This window comes from Portunus trituberculatus, chromosome 15, assembly GCF_017591435.1.
Source record: "Portunus trituberculatus isolate SZX2019 chromosome 15, ASM1759143v1, whole genome shotgun sequence".
Lineage (NCBI taxonomy): Eukaryota > Metazoa > Arthropoda > Malacostraca > Decapoda > Portunidae > Portunus > Portunus trituberculatus.
In genome coordinates, this window is record NC_059269.1 from 9,012,625 (window position 1) to 9,028,108 (window position 15,484).

The following is a 15,484-nucleotide window of genomic DNA, read 5'->3' on the forward strand; positions in this document are numbered from 1 at the left end:
TGGTTTCACAAGCCAGATGACCGGGGTTCGATTCCCCGGCCGGGTGGAGATATTTGGGTGTGTCTCCGTTCACGTGTAGTCCCTGTTCACCTAGCAGTGAGTAGGTACGGGATGTAAATCGAGGAGTTGTGACCTTGTTGTCCCGGTGTGTGGTGTGTGCCTGGTCTCAGGCCTATCCGAAGATCGGAAACAATGAGCTCTGAGCTCGTTCCGTAGGGTAATGTCTGGCTGTCTCGTCAGAGACTGCAGCAGATCAAACAGTGAATTACACACACACACACACACACACACACACACACACACACACACACACTGGTCTGTTCTTTACCTGAAAGTAAAATATTTGACAGGTGTAGCCGATGGCATCTCCTCCCTTTTCTCTCAATCTCTCTCTCTCTCTCTCTCTCTCTCTCTCTCTCTCTCTCTCTCTCTGCCAGGGAAGCATAATCTGAATTTACATAGCCACATTTCTGGAAGGAAAGAAGAGAGCTGCTAGTGTGGCCCGTGTAATCAGGCCATAGTGGGTCCCTCTACGAGCAACGGTGTCAAGGTAGTCGATCGTATTAATAGGGCTGACTGGGTTCTTTATTGACGCTATGAAAGAGAGAGAGAGAGAGAGAGAGAGAGAGAGAGAGAGAGAGAGAGAGAGAGAGGAGAGAAGGTGTGTGTGTGTGTGTGTGTGGAGCGGGGAAGAGGTATGCGTTAGTAAAGTGCGAGTATTTTGTACATGAATGGATTGCAGAAAACGAGTGAATAGTAAAAGTAAAAGAGTGCTGCGGTCCCCTTCTCCCCCCCACCACACACACACAGTTTCAAAGGTGCAAAACAAATGAGGGATGTCAGTCTCCCGGCGCTTTGTCCTGAGGTTACATATACAATTATCAGGCAAGTATTTCTTTTATTATATTCTTTTCCCCTAACACTAATTACAAAGGTACATTGTAAATAGACATTACAGAAATCTGAACCTTGAAAGTGTTCTGATACTGAAATGTGTAAGTGTCTCGAAAACCTAGGACAGAACAAGACGGTAAGTAAAATAAGTAAGATTTTCAATGAGATGCGAGGATATTGGTATTCAACGAGTGGTAGATCCATGGGACAGACTCAGTAATCAGGTTATTGGTGTACGGTCAATAGGGAGTTTTGGAAGGTGGATACATATATGAGTAGATATGATAAACAGACATAGGCACGCATGTATTACACAGTGACTTCCACGTGTAGGGTATGATGAGCGGATAATACAGTTGTTCATAATTTGTACTCTGAAACGGTATACATACCTCCCTGTATTGATTTTCATAAAGAAGGGAAATGGTATCAGGAAATCTTGGAGCTTTGCAATCACATACTCAGGCGAGATTTGTCATTTGGCACCGTAAAGATTCTTCCGTTCCTATACTCCTTTCCTTATATGTAGCTTTTTTTTTTTATCTTTTTATCTTCATGTCTTTGGTATAGTAGAAAAGAAATAAATGAAAAGTTGTATAATATCAGAGGACGTTGTGTTCCTTAATATTGTGTGTTAGTTTCATTCAAGGTTGAGTCTGAGTGAGTCTTCGGCGTCTCAAGACTTCCCTGCGCCCTGCCCTGCGCCCCGCCCTGAGTCCCGCCCTGGACCCAATCAGTGGACGAACAGAGTGATGGGTGATTGGGGCGTTTGAAGAGGAAGAGGCGGTGGACTGAATATTCTGAAACATCTGTTCTCTTAAAAGTCTTGAAGGTGAGTATCGTTTTTGGGCGTTGTCCAGCTTTACAGTTGGTTGTATCTTCGGAGCCTGTGTGGTCTGTTCATTCGCTTGTGTGCTCTGTTCTTCCACGTGTGGGCTCTGTTCTCCTTTGTTTTCTTTTCTGTTGTTGAAGGAGCTTCCAAAGTGTTTCGCGCCCAGGTTGGGGAGTCGAGGTGCCGGACTTAATCTCGTCGCTTGGGATGACGCCTGAACTCTCGGGGAAGAAAACTTAAACTTAGAGGATTGTAAAACAGGTACTTTTGTTGAGGGGGAAGAGTGGAAGGTCGGCGTTTGTGTTTCTCTGTCTGGGAATATATCGAGAGCTCCAAAGAGTGTTGCAAATGAGAAAGGAGATGCTGATTTCGGCTTTTTGGTATTCAGAGAGGAACCAAAGTCCTGAGAAGTTCTCGGAGGTGCAACTGAAGGTGATGGTGTCTGCCTCTCGCTATCTGAAGATGAACTGAATGATCCAAACGTCGTTGTTAAAGGTGGAAGTACAAGTTTTGACTTGGGCTTCTCGGTAACAGGGGAAGCTTGAAGTGAAGTAAAGGTTCTTGTTGAAGGTGGGAACACAGAGATTGGTCTCTGTTCTTCATGAGCCACGGATGAACGGAATGACTCAACAGTTCTTGTCGAAGATGGAGGTGAAGATACCGGCGTCTCTTTTTGACGTCCCGGAAATGAGCGGAAAGAGCCAAACGTTCTTAATGAAGGTGAGGGAGCAGAGACTGGTGATGGAGCAAATGATGGGGAAGTTTCCACAAATGAAGACTCCCTCTGTGGCTCAGGTTCTGTGGAGGGAACCTCTGCGCCAGCGTCCACGTCGTCAACACTTGGGAAAGTCTCCTCGGCTTCCAGCAGATCAGTGTAGTCCGGCAGCATCTCCTTGGTGTTGTTTGAGTGGTCGGCGGCAGGTTTGTTGAGCACGGTGGCTGTGAGGTACTGAGTCAGCGTGCCCACTTCATCCAGCATCTTACGGTCCTCGAAGGTGACTCTATTCTGCCCAGACTGAAGCTGCAGGAAAATTTGCAAGGCAGGACCAATGAATTTGGTCACGCGCCTCAAATTTTTGAGTTGCTTCTCCGTCGCGCCCTTGGTCACGTTGCGAATGGTGGCTGTGATGTTTTGCAGGTTACTCATGACGCCGTCGATAAGGTGGTTCGTCCCTTGCCGCACCTTGGCGGCTGTGTCACTCTTCGTCTTCTGCTTCCTCGGTGCTGAGAAGCTGGAGGCGGGTGCTGAGTAGGTGGTGGAGGGTGCAGAGTATGTGGAGGCGGGAGGAGCTCTCGTCTTGCCCCTTCCAAACGTGGCTGCTGTCGTTTCCTGCAGCAGCACCATCACCACCGCCGCGGTCACCACCACTGCCACCTAAAGACACAAGAACATGAGGAAAGTTTTAAGAAGTTTCAGTTTAGCTTACACGTAGCATTTCCAAGATAACAGTGCCAGTAATAAGTATGAGGCACACTTTAATACTACACTGTTACTTCCCATTGTTTTATCCAGTACTAACGAGTAATACTATGGTAAAATACACACGAGCGAAAGTAGAGTCAGTGACAAGAAAGAGAAATGAGTATAGTTACCTAGCTAATACCTGATTTATCTTAATGATTCTCTCTCTCTCACTCTCTCTCTCTCTCTCTCTCTCTCTCTCTCTCTCTCTCTCTCTCTCTCTCTCTCTCTCTCTCTCTCTCTCTCTCTCTCTCTCTCTCTCTCTCTCTCTCTCTCTCTCTCTCTCTCTCTCTCTCTCTCTCTCTTCTCTTCTCTCTTCTCTTCTCTCTCTCTCTCTCTCTCTCTCTCTCTCTCTCTCTCTCTCTCTCTCTCTCTCTCTCTCTCTCTCTCTCTGATTTGGACGTTAAATATTAGTCAGTAAAGGCCGCTCAGCTCTTCAAATACCAACCATTATCTCCACATTTTTTTTCTCTCGCTCTGAACTTCACTTGCCGTTTTCATCACTAACGGGACCCTTGCCATCCTTACTCTCACACTCACTTCTATTCGGTGGGGTTACGTCATTATGATCATCTCTTGCCTTACTGAGACGAGACGTGTGTGTGTGTGTGTGTGTGTGTGTGTGTGTGTGTGTGTGTGTGTGTAATTCACCTCGGTCGCCTACTGGTTACCCAGCCAGTCTTCCCCATTACGGATCGAGCTCAGAGCTCATAGATCGATCTTCGGGTAGGACTGAGACCACATCACACACAACACACACCGGGAAAGCGAGGCCACAACCCCTCGAGTTACATCCCGTACCTATTTACTGCTAGGTGAACAGGGCTACACATTAAGAGGCTTGCCCATTTGCCTCGCCGCTTTCCGGGACTCGAACCCGGGCCTCTCGATTGTTCATAAAATAAAATAAGTAAGGCTTTGAAATTTAGGTGTTGTAAGGAACTTGGATTGTGTGGAAAAGAAGAATAGTGCGTTTAACCAATTTTGTATTGGGACGCATTTTTCTCATTAGTTTTTGGTATTAGACGATTTTATTTACATTAGGAAGGATTTATGGACATCAGAAGATTAATGGGTAGAGTCGTTACTATTTTTCATCCCCACTTAAGTAAGCTGTAGAAAATCACCAAATAGTAAACAGAATGAAGATGAAAATGCGTCATGGTACTGAAGGGGTTAAGTTCACGTACTAATTGCGTGGGTAGCTTTGTATGTGCTGTAAGGGAGTGACTGTGCATGAGAGTGGGAATGTGGTTGTGAGGTTACTTGTCTCGAGAGGTTAGTGATGTGTTGTGAAAAAAAAATGGTCTGTCCGAAAGCAAGAGTAATGTTTTAATCTTTACATGTTTAAGAGTGTTGGTTAAAGTTCATTGTCACTATTTTCTATATTACATGTTTATGATAATCATCGCTAACCATCATTATTGTATATCGTAATTGCCACCATTATCATATCGTGCATTTAGTATATCCCTCCTTTAAAGGCACGGCGCTGGGTGCGAAGACTACCTGAACAGTCAAGATGCGCCCCTGTTGTGGAAGACCTTGTCATCCGCACTCCTAAACAAGGTTCTGATGATCCCACAGCCAAGCAAGACTCATTCCACCGGGGCCAATTGTGAGTGCATAGATAAGTTGTTCGGCCTTATTTATGGATGCCTTGTAATACAGTCAAGTTTTATTTTTTACTCTTATCTCTCGGCCAAGTGTAAACTCCGTACTATTAACAAATTAAAAGTTAATAGAAGCATGAAATAAGAACAATGAAAATAACTTGTAACTCGTGAAGTATTTATTTGACATTTACATGCGAAGTGCGCACAAAAACCTGCCCTGCCACCAACTGTTTCCGCTCTATCAGCTGATCACTATGTCGCGTCCTCTAATTCAGTAGTTTTCTCCCTCCTCTTCTTTAACCCCGTCAGTACTGAGACATATTTATACCGTGAGTTTTGTGTACAATTAGACATCTTGTTTATATTAGGAAGGGTCTATGGAGATCAGAAGATTAATGGCCACAGTCTTCACTATTCTAATCCCCACATGTTTCTGAAGCTGTATGATATCATCAAAATAGTAAGCAGAATGAATATGGAAACATGTCATGATACTGAAGAAGTTAAACATGCTGCAGATTGACGGATTTCCACTAACCGTGATCCGAAAGGGAAAATCAGTGACAGGTGTTATTTGATAACGTAGATTTGATATTTTGTTTACTATAGGGAAGGCAGTTTGGCAGATTCTATTGACTTTTGTATTATTTTCGTCTCACCTCTGACGTTAATCAGTGGGACATTTTTTTTAGATTGAGACTAAAGGATAACTGAAAAAAAATAACTATTGCTACCACTACTATTGCTGCTGCTGTTCCTGCTGCTGCTGCTGCTACTTCTGCTGCTACTGCTGCTGCTGCTGCTGCTGCTACTGCTACTGCTACTGCTACTGCTACTGCTGCTGCTGCTGCTGCTGCTGCTGCTGCTACTGCTACTGCTACTGCTACTGCTACTACTACTACTACTACTACTACTACTCATACTATTCTGTACCATTTAGTGAGAAGTATTATCGTCATCGCTTTCTGCAACTATCACTACTGCTACTATTATTGTGGTTATTATTGCAGTAATTGTAATATTTATTATTAACGTTATTAATGTTATTATTATATACAGATACCAGCAGCAACAGCAGCAGCAACAGCAGCAGCAGCAGCAGCAGCAGCAGCAGTAGTAGTAGTAGTAGTAGTAGTAGTAGTAGTAGTAGTAGTAGTAGTAGTAGTAGTAGTAATAGTATTAGTAGTCCTAGAAGAAGTATTATTATTATTATTAATAGTAGTAGTAGTAGTAGTAGTAGTAGTAGTAGCAATAGTAATAGTAGTAGCAATAGTAGTAGTAGTAGTAGTAGTAGTAGTTCTAATAGTAGTAGTAGTAGGATGAGGATGAGGATGAGGATGAGGAGCAGGAGGAGGAGAAGGAGAAGGAGAAGGAGAAGGAGAAGGAGAAGAAGTAGGAGGAGGAGGAGGAGAAGGGAGAGGAGGAGAATAAGGAGATATAGTAGTAATAGAACTGGAGGAGGAGGAGTAAGAGAGGAGGAAAAGGAGAGTTATAACAGCATTAGTATTAGTGATAGCAGTAGTCGTTGTATTAGTCATAGCAGTAGTGTTCGTGGCAATAGGAATAGTCTTTGCTATCTGCGTCATTTTCTTCATTGTCATCCTTATCTCACCATCAGGCGTCGTCACTTTATTGTCGTCCATCACTATCACAATCGTCGTCATCATTTGTACTGTCATCATCATCATCATCATCATCATCATCGTTATCATAAGCATATAATTACATAAAGAGAGAGAGAGAGAGAGAGAGAGAGAGAGAGAGAGAGAGAGAGAGAGAGAGAGAGAGAGAGAGAGAGAGAGAGAGAGAGAGAGAGAGAGAGAGAGAGAGAGAGAGAGAGAGAGAGAGAGAGAGAGAGAGAGAGAGAGAGAGAGAGAGAGAGAGAGAGAGAGAGAGAGAGAGAGAGAGAGAGAGAGAGAGAGAGAGAGAGAGAGAGAGAGAGAGAGAGAGAGAGAGAGAGAGAGAGAGAGAGAGAGAGAGAGAGAGAGAGAGAGAGAGAGAGAGAGAGAGAGAGAGAGAGAGAGAGAGAGAGAGAGAGAGAGAGAGAGAGAGAGAGAGAGAGAGAGAGAGAGAGAGAGAGAGAGAGAGAGAGAGAGAGAGAGAGAGAGAGAGAGAGAGAGAGAGAGAGAGAGAGAGAGAGAGAGAGAGAGAGAGAGAGAGAGAGAGAGAGAGAGAGAGAGAGAGAGAGAGAGAGAGAGAGAGAGAGAGAGAGAGAGAGAGAGAGAGAGAGAGAGAGAGAGAGAGAGAGAGAGAGAGAGAGAGAGAGAGAGAGAGAGAGAGAGAGAGAGAGAGAGAGAGAGAGAGAGAGAGAGAGAGAGAGAGAGAGAGAGATAAAGAGAGAGAGAGAGAGAGAGAGAGAGAGAGAGAGAGAGAGAGAGAGAGAGAGAGAGAGAGAGAGAGAGAGAGAGAGAGAGAGAGAGAGAGAGAGAGAGAGAGAGAGAGAGGACCGGTTTCACAACCTGAGTAAATCTGCACTGAATTCACTCATCTACTGTACTCATATACCAGGTGGACCAGTTAAGACAGTCATAGGGCGGGAGTACAGATGATTCAGACAGGTAGACAGTTAAAGAGGTAAAGTATTTCCTCATCCATCTTAATTATCCTCCTTCACTCCCTTCTTATCCAGTCTTTCTTAACCTATCCCAACACATACAGCCTTTCATAGTAAATCATTCCCACGGTTTCACTTTCTCCCAACTTACTAATTTTTCCTCTCATTCTATTCCACATCTAGCTTTCCCCAGTGAAATTACCAAGTACTCACCGTTTCACTAAGTTCTAACGTGGTTTTTCTGTCCAAACCTACCCCAATACTTTCCTCAGTAGCCCGAACCGTGGAGAAAGTGTCGAGGTCGAGACCCCCCCCACCCTACCCCCCCACCTTTACAACGGTGTCATACGGCCATACTCAGAAACGCCTTCCCCTCTCACTACTACTATTTTGCAAGGTCATAAAGACAACTAGAACGGTTCTGAAGACAGTTCCTCCTAATGATGAATTAGAAATGTTGAAAATCCATCACCTGAATCATAGAAAATAGCCTTAAAAACACGAGTATCTTCAACAAGAGCATTTGGAAAGTAGTGATGGTGAGAGAGCAAAGCGTTTCAGAATACAGGCAATAGTGAGACATGTTCCCAGTCCCCAGCAACAGTTTTGCTTTCCGCTGACAGGACACAGGGAACCAGTAACTCGTAAATATCATTAGCTACACTGCCTTTTATCGCTATCTTGTGACTCACTCCAGTATTCCACTAGCGAGTGAAAGGGAAGATAATGAAGCTACTATTTGAAATCTTTGCGTTCGATGTCTGTAGTGCTACCTAACAGCCGCATTCGGCACTCACACACACACACACACACACACACACACACACACACACACACACACACACACACACACACACACACACACACACACACACACACACAGACTCACCTTTAGATGCATGATGTAGGTTCAGCGAGTGGCGGTCCGCAGCCATGACCAACTATATATACCTAGTTGCTGGTCGGTTGCCAAAGGTTGCTCACTTTTTTTTCTTCAAGGAACCCAATACGTCGTAGAGAAAACTGCGCCATTTTCTTTTTTTTTTTTTTATAACCTTGCTGTTTATCATACCAAGGCCATTGATGATGTAACAGATAGACAGGCGATATGTATATACGTGAGAGATTACATAGATAGATAAGGAAATACATAGATAGGTAAGAAGAGAGAGAGAGAGAGAGAGAGAGAGAGAGAGAGAGAGGAAGGGAAGGAGCGAGGGAGGGAAGGAGGGGGGGAGGAAGGGAGAGAGAGAGAGAGAGAGAGAGAGAGAGAGAGAGAGAGAGAGAGAGAGAGAGAGAGAGAATGGGGCAAATGCAGTATTGACGTAAATTATGTAGAATGTCAGTCTGGCGCTGGGTTTAGATTGCATCCAAAGAATCACCCCTTTTTTGTCTTACTCATTACTACAATAGTCAGTTAAACCACCACCGTAGTGCAGTGGGACCGCGCGCGCTTTGTGGGACCCCGTGTTCGAGGTTAGAAGGGCATCCACTCGGGGTAACGGTTCCCAAATGCCAAAACTAAGTCCTCCTGACTTCTCAGTGAGGAGACACCGTCCTAGCCGTAATGTAATAGGGGAACCGGAAGTAGGAAACGAAAAAAAAAAAAAAAATACAATGGTCAGTTAAAAAGAAAGATGATAAAAACAGAAACGTGTTGAATTAAATGTACTCTTCCATGCGGTTTTCTTGTAGTTCACTCCATCAGTACTGAGACACATTTTTACCTTGTTTTTTTAGTATAATTAAACGATTTTATTTGCATTAGGAAGGGTCTATGGAGGTCAAAAGATTAATGACCAGAGTCTCCATTATTCCAATCCCATCACATGTTCCTGAAGCTGTATGAAATCGCCAAATAACAACCAGGATGAATATGAAAAATGCGTCCTTGTACTGAAGACATTAAGGAAGCAGAGGTTATGTAAGTATTGATACAAACACGAGATAGGAGTTCTGCAGTAATAGAGTAAATGCAGCGTTCATTAATTGTTATGAGTCTTTTTATATATACTTTCTCTCCATTGACGGTATTTGGATGAGTATTGTCTGCTTACATTCTTCATTTCTCTTGTATGTTCTGAGCGAAATTGATCTATTTTCACACATACATTCATTCCATTGACAGTATTTGGATGAGTATTGTCTGTTCTACATTCTTCTTTACCCTTCTTGTATGTTCTGCGCAAAACTCATCTATTTTCACGCATTCTTTCACTCGATTGACAGTACTTGAATGGGTTTTGTCTGCCCTACATTCTTCTTCATCCCTGTTCTTATATGTCGTTCTCAAAACTCACTTATTTTCACCCTCCACAACTCACTTTCACATGCCATTCTTACTGTATTGTCGATTCTGATTCCATGAAATTTGCTTTTTATCTATTATTTTTTTTAGTAGTAGTAACATTTATCCAATTCTCAGAAGTTTTCATTTTTTTCTTTTCCTCACATCGATGAACGCTGTTGATTTTTTTTTTTCAAATGGCGACATTCATATCTGATGTTTGTTGTTGGTTAAAGTTTATTGTGTAAGAAATATACAATGTATACATAACTGAATTATACATACAAATGTACACTAATGCACAAAGCGGGCATCATGCAGCCGATGGCATGTCGAGGGTAGGTGTTCACCGTCCTTTGTGCTGTAGCGGGCGGCTGTTTGTGGCCACTCGCATTATGTTCGTTGCCCTCTTGTTTATTTCTTTATTTTTTGCCTCTTACAATCTAGTGGGTGTGCTGCTGCTGTCACTACACACACACACACACACACACACACACACACGGTAGCTCAGTGGTTAGAGCGCTGGCTTCACAAGCCAGATGACCGGGGTTCGATTCCCCGGCCGGGTGGAGATATTTGGGTGTGTCTCCTTTCACGTGTAGCCCCTGTTCACCTAGCAGTGAGTAGGAACGGGATGTAAATCGAGGAGTTGTGACCTTGTGTTGTGTGGTGTGTGCCTGGTCTCAGACCTATCCCAAGATCGGAAATAATGAGCTCTGAGCTCGTTCCGTAGAGTAACGTCTGGCTGTCTCGTCATAGATTGCAGCAGATCAAACAGTGAATTACACACACCGTGTAGTGTAGTGGTTAGCACGCTCGACTCACACTCGAGAGGGTCTGGGTTTGAATCCCGGAGGCGGTGAGGCAAATGGGCAAGCCTCTTAATGTGTAGCCCCTGTTCACCTAGTAGTGAATAAGTACGGGATATAACTCGAGGGGTTGTGACCTCGCTTTCCCGGTGTGTGGAGTGTGTTGTGGTCTCAGTCCTACCCGAAGATCGGTCTATGAGCTCTGAGCTCGCTCCGTAATGGGGAAGACTGGCTGGGTGACCAGCAGGCGACCGAGGTGAATTACGCACACACACACAGCGTAGTGGTTAGGCTATAACCAAGAAGACCTTGGTTCGAAGTGATAACAGCTGTAGTAAAACTAGTGATAAACAATATTTACTTTAGTTTCTCGTCTAGTGTTTCGTTTTCTATGTAACATCTACAAACCGTGAGAGAACAGGACAAAATCTAGTTTAGCTCCCCCTTGAATGTATGTTTAGTGTGTGTATTGAAAGTTTAGGATGTGTGTGATGGGTGTGGGCCACTGTTTGGGTGCGTTCAGAGAGCATTTTGAGTTTCTGGGATGCATGTGGGTGTGTCTGAAGTGTAAGTGGCTGTTTGGATATGTTTTCAGAGTGTGTGTGTGAGTTCAGGCTTTCTAACCTCTGTCCTTCCTCCCAGAAATGACATCGCTTTGTCTTGCTGACCCCTGATGCTGAGGTCGCTGGTAGAGTTCAGATCAGCCAGCCACAGCGGAGAAGGTCAGAGAATTGCCATTATACCCAGTGACTCAGACCAGATGACATGTTCTCTTCACCGTTCTGACACCTGGAAACCCGCCATATAAGGTACAGTATCTCCAATAATGTTACAGTGCACTACAGAGGAACATGATAACACGAAGTGACTTGTATACTCTTTTCTATCTTCTTTCTCTTCCTCCTTTTTTTCCTTCATTTTTGTCTTTTTATTTCACTCTTTTCTCACTTTCTCCTCTTCTCCTCCTTCTCCTCCATCTTGCTTCACCTCCTTTTCTCCTCTTCTCCTCCTTCTCTCTCCATCTTCTCTCTCTCTCTCTCTCTCTCTCTCTCTCTCTCTCTCTCTCTCTCTCTCTCTCTCTCTCTCTCTCTCTCTCTCTCTCTCTCTCTCTCTCATGATATTAATGCATTTTCTTCACTTCAGATTGCAAAGATATGGAGAAAAATGTGAGGAAAGAGAAAGAGAAGAGGAAGATCAGAAGAAGTGGAAGAGGAGAGGAAGGGCAAGAAGAGGAGGAAGAAGAGGAAGAGAGGAAAAATAAATTAAAACAAAAAAGAAGAAAGGAAGAGAGAAGAAGAAAGTATTATTGTAATTTTTATAAGATTTTGTGTAACTCTCTCTCTCTCTCTCTCTCTCTCTCTCTCTCTCTCTCTCTCTCTCTCTCTCTCTCTCTCTCTCTCTCTAATTGTGACTATCCTAACTCCCTTCCTTGACAGTTAAGATAGTGCGGCTTTGTAGAATGTTGTCATATTAAAACCAAATATATATATGTGAATATTTATAAGTTGAGAAAATTGTTTAAAAAGTGTTGGTTAAGTTGAATATTTTGTAAGTTAAAAAAAATGTGTAAGAAAATTATAAGGTGAAAAATCAATCGTTGCTTCAAATTTGTTTAAGTTGAAAATTTATGTAGACTTTTTCACTTTTTACTTTTTTTTATGTAAGTTCTTCAAATTCTTGTTGGAATATTGTTGTTTACAAGTTTTGTACTAAGTTGAAAATTTTTGTAGACTTTTTCACTTTTCAATTTTTTTTATGTAAGTTAAAAATTTGTTTTACATAAATAAGATCATTTGTGTTTTACATATGTTGAAAATTTTGTAGACTTTTTGAGACAATGTATTAAGGAAAGCTGAATAAAAAAGTGAAGGGAGACACTTTCATTTAATTTTAGCTGCAATATACATCTGCCTTATCTCCGGAGACTCTTCCGAGTATTTTCGACTTAGTACAGTTTTTTGCACGTTTTTTCGCAGGTTTTCGGCGTTTTTTGCACGTTTTTTGCAGATTTTCGCCATTTTCAGCAGCATTTTCGTCCGTTTTTAGCAATTTTTGGACCAGTTTTTGTCGGCTTCTGGTAGTTTTTGGGGCTATTTTGGCGACTTTTTTAACAGTTAAATTTTTTGGTTGGTTGCTTTTCCTCAAATTTTTATTCCTTACAAATAGAAAAATTATATTGATTGTAATAATTTCTTGTAATTTTTTATCTTCCATTTATATTTCTCTATTTGTACAATAAAGTATATAAATAAAAAAAAGCTTTTAAATTTGTTTTTATTCGCATTCGCCTTTTCCGAATATAATATATTTGTTAATAATGTATAATTGTTACTGTTTAGATAGAGTCAATGTAGGTTATATATGAGGTAAGTAGTTGTGCCAGTCATCTAAGCCAGTTGGAGTGCGTACACAAAGCTTTAAAGTCAGGAAGAACCCAATAGTGGTGGGCCAGTCATCAAAACCAGCTGGAGGTGATTACTCCTTTAAATCAGGCGCAAATATTCCCAGGAAAGTAAATTCACCAAAACAATCAAGACAAATTTCACAATTTATTACTATTCAGCAGTGTCACAGTCGCTATGCAAGTACATTAGCAGCACAACGAGGGAATTAAACCATTTATTACAAATCAGTAAAGGCACCACAACACTACACTTGTGCAAATACATCAATACCACACTGACGGAACACTAAAAATAATTTATTACAATTTAGTAATGGCATCAACACCATTGCCGTACAAGTACAAACACCAGTAAGGAAATATTGGCAAGGCAAGCCAGAACTCAATTCCCTCCATAAGCTGCAGCAGGAACAGTCCGGTGACAGGCGGAGTCTCTCCCTGGACGCCGACGGCAGCGGTGGCGACAACGGTGGCGGAGAGTTTACCGGGCAGTGCGGTGCAAGGCAGAGTTCTTCCTGGGTGGCGGCGGGCGTTGGGGTGCGATGCGAGGCAGAGTCCTTCCCAGAGTGGCGGTAGCGACGGGAGATGTTAGGAGGGGAAAAGCAGTAAAGAAGTCGGGTCAGGCAGAATCCCTCCCTTTTGGTAGAGGCGGCTTGGGAACGCTGCAGTTGGGCTTTAGTATCGGCAACTCCTGTAAAGAACAAACAAATTTTAGGAAAATAGCAGTACCCTGTTCAGTAATTATCCCGAAATCTAACCCGCCACATCTTATCCACGAACTCCTTCACTGCCTCAATCAGCCTTTCACTCTTCTCTACAGTTCCAGCATCTACACCAGCCATCTCCGTCTTCTCTACTCTTAGCAATTATGGCCTAATTACTCAAACACTACCATCTCCCTCTTTTTCTCTTCTCCCATTATCCTTTCATACAATTTTTAAATCATTAACCTTTCATACAATTTTTAAACCATTCCTCCTTTCATACAATTTTTAAACCATTATCCTTTCGTACAATTTTTTAAACCATTGCATCTGTCACTCCTGAACCTCTTCATTTACTTTCCGTTTACTTTCCGTTTTATTCCATAGATACATTTTCTTCGTCGTACGTTTCACGCCACATACTCGCATCCCTACAGGATGGTGTTGCAAACAGCCATAGTCATGAAAGGGGAGGCGCATGCACGTAACACCCTGATGAGTAATCCGTTCACTTACCTACCACTTGGGAGAACAAAAGTCAGGTTTAATCCCGAAACATCCCTTTTACCCATTACTTCAGTCTATACTGAGATCAGTTTTACCCTCGTTAAATTACTTGACCCATTAACACCCACAATGTCCTGGCCTCTAATGAACACCTAGTAGCCTCGTTCCGTAAGAAATCCTGCCCAGTCATTCTTTTAACTGGTAATATCTTGAGTTGTGCTATCACAATACGTTTAAGCGCACTTTTTCTACACGATAAATAAATGAATACGGAATGACAAACCTTTCACTTCCTACAGCCATTTCTCCTGTCCATTCACCACGATACATTTAAGCGTAATCCTACACTTTAGAGATAAATAAATGCATGACTTACGAAATGAGAAACCTTCCACTTCCTACGGCCATTACTTAGATTTATTATGGATCTACGTTGCTATTCCTACACTAGTGAAGAAAGAACCATTTGCGCCGAATGAACTACAGCAAGTAAACACTCGTATGCAGCGATGGCTCCTAACAACCCTTCAAAAATTTGTTGACACCACTCACCTCTGCTGTGCTGTGCTGTGCTGTGCTACACACAACAGCGGCACATCATAACACCACTTAAACCTGTGCTGTGCTGTGCTACACAACAGCGGCACATCACAACGCCACTTAAAGCCACTCTTACGTCGTATGTAGGTCAAGCTCGACGTCCATCCCATCGCTCGCGCTGCTATATATGTACAGCAGCACCCCGAGCGGCAAAAAAGGAACACACCCTAGCCGACGCAGTCTTGAAAGGAATTGGTGCCGGCGTGGGGTCTGGTGAACGAATAATCCAGCGGGCAAACTGGAAGTCCTCACCTTGCTTCGGTCTTCTCCCCCCCCTCTCCACTAAACTGCCAACAACAAGAAATAGTAATCTCAGGGTTAACGACCCCATGAAGCTCGTCCTTGAACGCCGGCATGAACCAACCACGAGTACAAAATAACCACGCTCTTTCACCTTCCAAACCAATGAGTACACGAACTCAATTTCATTAATTTTGTTTTATCAACCAATCCAAATCCAACAACTGCCAGACCTGAGTTTTGCCAGATTACGGAAACTTTCGGACTACAGGCGGTCCTTTAATAAGCACCTTAAATTACCCTGCATAATCTTAACCAGCCTGTATTACATATTTTAATATATGTTAGCTATACAAGTAAGTAGGCATGGAGAAGGTTTCAGAAATGCACATGCACTGCCTCCTCATGCAGCTATAGTTGCTTTTATAACTCCTCCTCCGTCCATCTTTCCCTTGTTATCTTATTATATTTGCAACCCACAAACTATTCTAACTAATTTTATTTTCGTCATCACAACTCAGTTCAACTCAAGCTTTCTTAAGAAAAGTGATCTGTTAATGATACGGTTTTACTCA

General features: G+C 42.8%; 2 protein-coding genes and 1 long non-coding RNA gene across 7 annotated transcripts; 1 reads left to right on the plus strand and 2 right to left on the minus strand.

The window, feature by feature from the left end:
- Positions 1–883: 883 nt before the first annotated feature.
- Positions 884–8,306, minus strand: LOC123504248 (flocculation protein FLO11-like). The gene is made up of 2 exons (XM_045254628.1): positions 8,248–8,306; positions 884–3,101 (listed from the first exon to the last, which is right to left on the minus strand). Exons 1-2 carry the CDS (start codon positions 8,257–8,259, stop codon positions 1,539–1,541), a joined length of 1,575 nt encoding a protein of 524 aa, XP_045110563.1. The 5' UTR covers positions 8,260–8,306; the 3' UTR covers positions 884–1,538.
- LOC123504249 lies at positions 1,600–11,652 on the plus strand. The gene is made up of 4 exons (XR_006674770.1): positions 1,600–1,726; positions 4,673–4,806; positions 11,097–11,263; positions 11,598–11,652. It is a non-coding gene; the product is annotated as an uncharacterized LOC123504249 (long non-coding RNA).
- Positions 11,653–12,989: 1,337 nt separating this feature from the next.
- LOC123504250 lies at positions 12,990–14,935 on the minus strand. Of its 5 annotated transcripts, none has more exons than XR_006674771.1 (3): positions 14,685–14,935; positions 14,622–14,646; positions 12,990–13,549 (listed from the first exon to the last, which is right to left on the minus strand). XR_006674771.1 is itself a non-coding variant. In XM_045254629.1 (3 exons), the coding sequence occupies exons 1-3, from the start codon at positions 14,777–14,779 to the stop codon at positions 13,104–13,106; spliced, it is 561 nt and encodes a 186-aa protein (XP_045110564.1). In that variant the 5' UTR covers positions 14,780–14,911; the 3' UTR covers positions 12,990–13,103. The 5 variants fall into 5 exon arrangements, 4 of the variants coding, with proteins under 4 accessions (XP_045110564.1, XP_045110565.1, XP_045110566.1 ...); XM_045254629.1 differs by having other exon boundaries at positions 14,622–14,641; positions 14,685–14,911; XM_045254630.1 differs by having other exon boundaries at positions 14,622–14,626; positions 14,685–14,910.
- Between the last annotated feature and the right edge of the window lie 549 nt (positions 14,936–15,484).

Bases quoted from the DNA above. Each gene is read 5' to 3' on its own strand.
- LOC123504250 (XM_045254629.1), bottom strand. From the start codon at position 14,779: ATGGGATGGACGTCGAGCTTGACCTACATACGACGTAAGAGTGGCTTT. The intron at 14,642-14,684 runs GTTTAAGTGGTG...TGTGTAGCACAG, and splicing joins TGTAGCACAGCACAGCACAG to CACAGCACAGCACAGCAGAG. The intron at 13,550-14,621 runs GTGAGTGGTGTC...TGTTCTTTACAG, and splicing joins CACAGCACAGCACAGCAGAG to GAGTTGCCGATACTAAAGCC.